A 5321-nucleotide genomic window follows, 5' to 3' on the forward strand; every position below is an offset into this window, starting at 1 on the left:
GCAGTGTACTTGGTCTAAAATGTACTAAGTAGCCAGAAGCAGCCTTTTCAGAGTCAAAAAGCCTACAGTATTTAAAAAGCAGTTACACAGCTGTATGTTAACACTGCTGAAATTCTCCCTAAAGCTTTCTCCCTAAAGATTCATTATGTATAGATTTTAATTCATTGCAAGTGTTGATTACACAGACCTAAGAATCTTAGCATCCTATGCCTAGGGAGGAGCCTGCAGAGATGCTCCTTTAGATGAGAAAACATTTACGAAAGCAGTTAATGAATGGTGTGCAGGGAGGGTGAAAATAGTCTTTGTACCTCTACCCAGTCAAAGATTTGTTCATCGTTAGCCTTGTCCTCCACAATGAGTTTTTCCAGCTGCTTGTTCAGCTCTTCCGCAGAGAGTTCTTTCTCTGAAAGTGCTTCTGAGGAACTGGAACAGTCGGACTCCGTGAAGTCCAACTTCTGCAACACCAGAAGTGATGATGAGAATTAGTTAAATACACTTTCCTGGGCGGAATTATTCCAAATTCAGGCAGAAAGCTACACTTCATCCTGGGGTCTTTCAACTGCTAAGTTATCATTACAACAACTGATATACTTTCTCTGTTCCAAAGATTACAAAGCATTTTACAAACACGTGGGAACTCTATTACCCAGCAAAGACAACCAGGCATCTCAGAGCAGCTCCAGCCCCGCGCGATACGAGTGTGCACAAAATAAAGAGCATATTGCTCAACTAAGACGACGGGGAGCTGGAATGCAATTACCAGAGCTGGCATTCGCTCCAAGAAATTGCAGCTAACGCCCCAATTTATTGCAAAATGTGACAGAGGATCTACAGTCCCCTCACCAAGCCCCAGGCCTTGGTAATCCATTTCATTTCCTGCGGCGCAGCACTTCTGAAGTGCTGAAACGGGGCAGCGGATCACTCGGGGCTCCAAAGGGAGACCTCCAGCTTCTTCCTTCGGAGCACCACCAGCAAGAGCTGCAGGGAGCCCTCCATCAGGCCCGGCTCCTCTTGGCTGTGAGACCCCCTGGGATCATAACACAAGGTGGGATGAGTGAATAATTGCTATCGTTTATTCTGGCCCTTCTGCAGATGGTCTGTTCTTGCCGCAAAACTCAAATTCTTGAATTCATTCCTCCCAGCTGGAGAAAGACATCTCCTAGCCGGCTGACGGGAGATGTGTGCCTGGGATCACAGAGGACAGCCCAGGGTTTCAGAAAGGAGCTGCTCAAATAATTTAACCCCAACTTGGCGAGGTAGACACTTCACCCCGCGTCCCATACCAACTATACCTAAGAATGGGATGGAAGAGGATGAACAAATGGGACGTGGAGCCAGAAATCAGTGTGCCAAAATCATTAAGTGGGATGGAAGAGGATGAACAAACGGCATGTGGGGCCAGAAATCAGTGTGCCAAAATCATTAAGCAGATGCTTGCTCTGAACTGACCTGTTCCATGAGAAAGGTATGTACATCCTCCCCTTCGGGCAAGTAGTCCTTCCAACTGAGGCCAGACTCCCTCCATAAGGCTCCCACTTTCTTATGGCTCTGAAACACAAAAAGTTTGTTCATTTTAGAGACTTGAGAGACAACCAGGGCATCTTACACAAGCCGGAGTGATGCAGCTGTGGCAGGAGAAATAAAGAATTGTTCAGCCACCAAACAAGATGCCGAGCGATGAAGTGAAAACATCTGGAAATCCCGGGCAAAAGAAATCATATACGCAATCCTGCCACACGTATACACATCCTGTCGAGTGGTCAACCGCCGCAGTGACGGGCAATAAACAAGGTATAATGTGACACATGGGTTTTGCAACAACTTTGGCCAGAGATGACCTAGGAAAAGTGACACATCTGAACAAGGCAGTTTCCCACGGAGCTGGCAGCGATGTGACTTAGATTCTTCTCCTGACTGTCATTAACTTACTCCGTGACTCATTCTCCCCCTGCCTTGACATTAAGGCACGGGCAAATGAGCTCCTTCAGAAAAATAATCATTTACATGGCTGTTTTCTGTGCGGAGATCAAGCCTCAAATTCAGGTACGTAACGCCAAGTTCACTCTTCAATCCCTTGAATTTATTGCAAACCTTGAGAAAACCTCCTTTGCGGCACATACAGTTCGACCTTCCGCTCCTCTAATGTCACGCTGACCTTTTGGTATCCTGCCCAAGGCGGCATATATGCAATTCTTACAAGAATAAAAATCCTCGTAACAACCATCTCTCTCCACCCAAATGCTCTGCAAAAACTTTCACCTTAAGCAGCCGCCCAAGGGAGATCGCTGCGTACCCCAGTTAAGCACTGGTAACGGCAGCCTGGTTTTCAGTTTGCAAAGCAGATTACACTTTTCAGTTTACAATGCAGATCATTAAGAGCTAATTGTGCATAGTTCCTGGTACAGTCCCTCGGAATCTGAATTAGATGCCTGATATTCCATTGAAATACCCGAGTCCAAGTGTTGGCCTGGATGAGACTGAACTAGGAAGGCGTGGCAGAAACAGAAACCCAAGCCTGTGCTTCGACCCCCAGAGGTCAGCAGCTTTTCTTTCATAGAACAGAGAAAAATAAATGCAAGCCAACTGTCCAAACAGGCACAAGACTATAATAAATAAAAAGTCACTATTTGCACTGCTAGACTGAAATGCTCCTGGAACAATCAACCTTATTTGAATACATTAAAAAAAAAAAAAAAAGGCAAGTGAGGGATTTTACAGGGTTTATAATAGACAATATTCAATGTGCAGTATTTAGCTGGATTAAAAAAATAGAAAGACAAAAAAATGGAGACAGAATTATAGGGAAACCACCAAACTGTTTGGACACACAACCGTGAAATGTGTACGAGAGCTCTAGAAGGCACAGGGTGAAAAGGTGTCGCTACCCCTAGTGATGGGTGAATCTTAAGAGCTGGCAGGTTTAGTTTGGATAAGCACCCAGAAGTCTGAGAAGCCATCTGAAGCTTATCCGAACCCTCAGAACCTCTCCGGTCTGCAAGGACAGCTCTCTTGCAAGATTTCCGGCACTTGCTGCTTCTGGTCAGCCCAGAAATACCTGGAGAATGTCCCTCGTGCAGTATTTCAGCACGCTAGCTTCTGGAAGAAGCCAGGTGCAAAGGTACCTGCAAAAGGGAAAAGTGATGAGAAAAAAAAAGAGTTAACTTTTTGGAACCTCGTAAGGCTTGGTTTGAATCTGGGGATGAAGAGGCAGGTTCCCCAGGTGATCTGGACTGGCTGGCTCATCCCTAAATATCCTCACACGGGAACTGTGTAGGCTTCATGCATCCAGCTCCTGCCCATGAACGGTACGCCTGGACACTTACCATTTGTTTGCATAGAAGGTGCAAGATTTCAGCAAGCAAGACGCCGGCTCTTCCCACAGGAAGCAAAGGTTTGCTAAATTCTCTAGAATAAAAGAAAACCAGATATTTTTCCCTTATAATTTGAATCTGGAAAACAAGGCAAGGGGTAGCGATCAAACTGAGGCAGGAATCACCTTTAACTTCTGCCAGGGATGAAGGATTTGATCCATCTAGCACTGCTGAAAAATCAGACCTGAATGATGCAGCACACTTGCTGCAACAGGGCTAGTAACTACAAAGACTTTATTTTCATGTAACATCAAATCCACTCATTTCTGTGGGACGCTGCATTGGGTAGCAGGACCCTTTCTGGGGAAAAGGCTTTTATTTTCTTAATGTATTGCTTACAGGAAAAGAGAACCATTCAGGTAGCTTCTAGTTAATTCCCAAATATAGAAGGACACATAAAAAATACAAAAACTCTGGTCCTGGAAGCAGTTTCCAGTCTTGCAGGCAAGGTTTCGTGCCCATTTAAGGCAATGCCCAGGTGGTAGTTATTACACTCTGAGACAGAAGGGCTCCTGCGCGATACCTTGCTCTCTTCAAATCTAATTTTCAGAGCCTCGATGCGCTCTCAAACGACTCTGACTGCACAACACTGTGTATTTTTTAGCTCAGCTGAAACAAACAGGATTGAAGTAGATTTACGGATAAAACTTTCACCCCTGAACAGCGACTACAGAGCAGCCAGCTCCCTTCCCACCACAGCTTTCAGGCTGCTGCGAGCCCCGAACGATGTGCAGCAAGGCTTTTATCGACTCCTGCGAGAAGCTGAGCCTCTAACACGATCCATCTTTTATCTACTGATGGGAACCACGCTGTGAAAATACTATTGCATGGCCAGGCAGACAGCTCCGCTCGACCGCGGCTGGAAAAGAACAGCATTGCTTACTGTATAAGTTCTCTCATAGAGATTCCTCCTTCTTTTAACACGGGGGTCACCAACTCAGCGAGGTACAACCAAATATGGGGTATATCTATGGCCATGTCGTCCGCCATCTCCAAGGTATCTGAAAAGCTTTAAAAAAAGAAAGGAAAATGTCAAATATTAAATACAATTTAATTTGAGACTTTTCCTGCAAAGCAAATCTGCACTTTAAAAATCCTTTGTTACAGAAAAGAGGAAAGAGGAGCAAAGAGAATCGCAAAGGTAACGACAAAGCTATTGCCATCTTATGCTTTCAGTGCTTCGGAACTCCCAGGAGGGAATTTCTCTAGGCAGTAGCACGGAGAGTGCATGGAAAAGGCATCGCCCTTTGTAAAACCAGCAGATCCACCCAGGAAAGCTCCGTTTACAATAATTCTTATATCCCACTAGCAAATTCTTTGCTAACTAGTAAAACCTGTAAAACTAAAGAGTATTTTTGTCTATAAATACAAACCAACCAATAAATGGAGCTTTCTTAAGAATATCCAAACATTTACAGAAGGGAGATTAATAGTACCAGTAAGGTAATCAGCAGAATGTCTGCAAGTAAGTAAAACAGAAAAACCTTCAGTGCACCAGGGGGAGAAAACGCAGCAAGATCAATTACAAAATTGCTCCCCAGCACTGGATACAGTTTCCAGAATCGCTCAAAACTCTTCTCTCCAATAAAAGCCTTGTAGGTGGCTCCGCTTCCCATGCCTGGTACAAGATGATAATTTTTCTGGCTCTCCTGCCAGTTTTCATCATGATTCATTTCTCCCTGAAAACCTTGAAAATTCTGGGGTCCAGTGTAGCGACTATAAATGCGTATTTTCTCTTGCGCTTCAAAACCAGAAACCATCTCCTTTGCTTTGTTCGTGACATCCTCTGCTGCCTGGGCTTGTCCAAGCATTTCTACCAGAAATTGGTTTCCTGTTGTGTATCTCTCCAGCCTTGCGCTGTGACCAGTACTCATCCCATAACCCCTAATTACGCAGTAATTTCTCTTGCCTGAGTAAGTACGGTGGTTTTCGGTGTTCTCTGCGCCTGCT

General features: G+C 44.8%; 1 protein-coding gene across 1 annotated transcript in view; it reads right to left on the bottom strand.

Moving 5' to 3' along the window:
- Positions 1–5321, bottom strand: part of EIF4G3 (eukaryotic translation initiation factor 4 gamma, 3) — a gene marked incomplete at its 5' end in the record, with an annotated part of 45673 nt that overhangs the window by 4600 nt on the left and 35752 nt on the right. The window contains 4 exons of the mRNA XM_010084691.1: positions 309–455; positions 1450–1548; positions 3324–3405; positions 4255–4380. Of these exons, the coding sequence (XP_010082993.1) occupies positions 309–455; positions 1450–1548; positions 3324–3405; positions 4255–4380 (454 nt within the window). The remainder of the gene's footprint in view (positions 1–308; positions 456–1449; positions 1549–3323; positions 3406–4254; positions 4381–5321) is intronic.

Source organism: Pterocles gutturalis, unplaced genomic scaffold (assembly GCF_000699245.1).
Source record: "Pterocles gutturalis isolate BGI_N339 unplaced genomic scaffold, ASM69924v1 scaffold8075, whole genome shotgun sequence".
Classification (NCBI taxonomy): Eukaryota; Metazoa; Chordata; class Aves; order Pterocliformes; family Pteroclidae; genus Pterocles; species Pterocles gutturalis.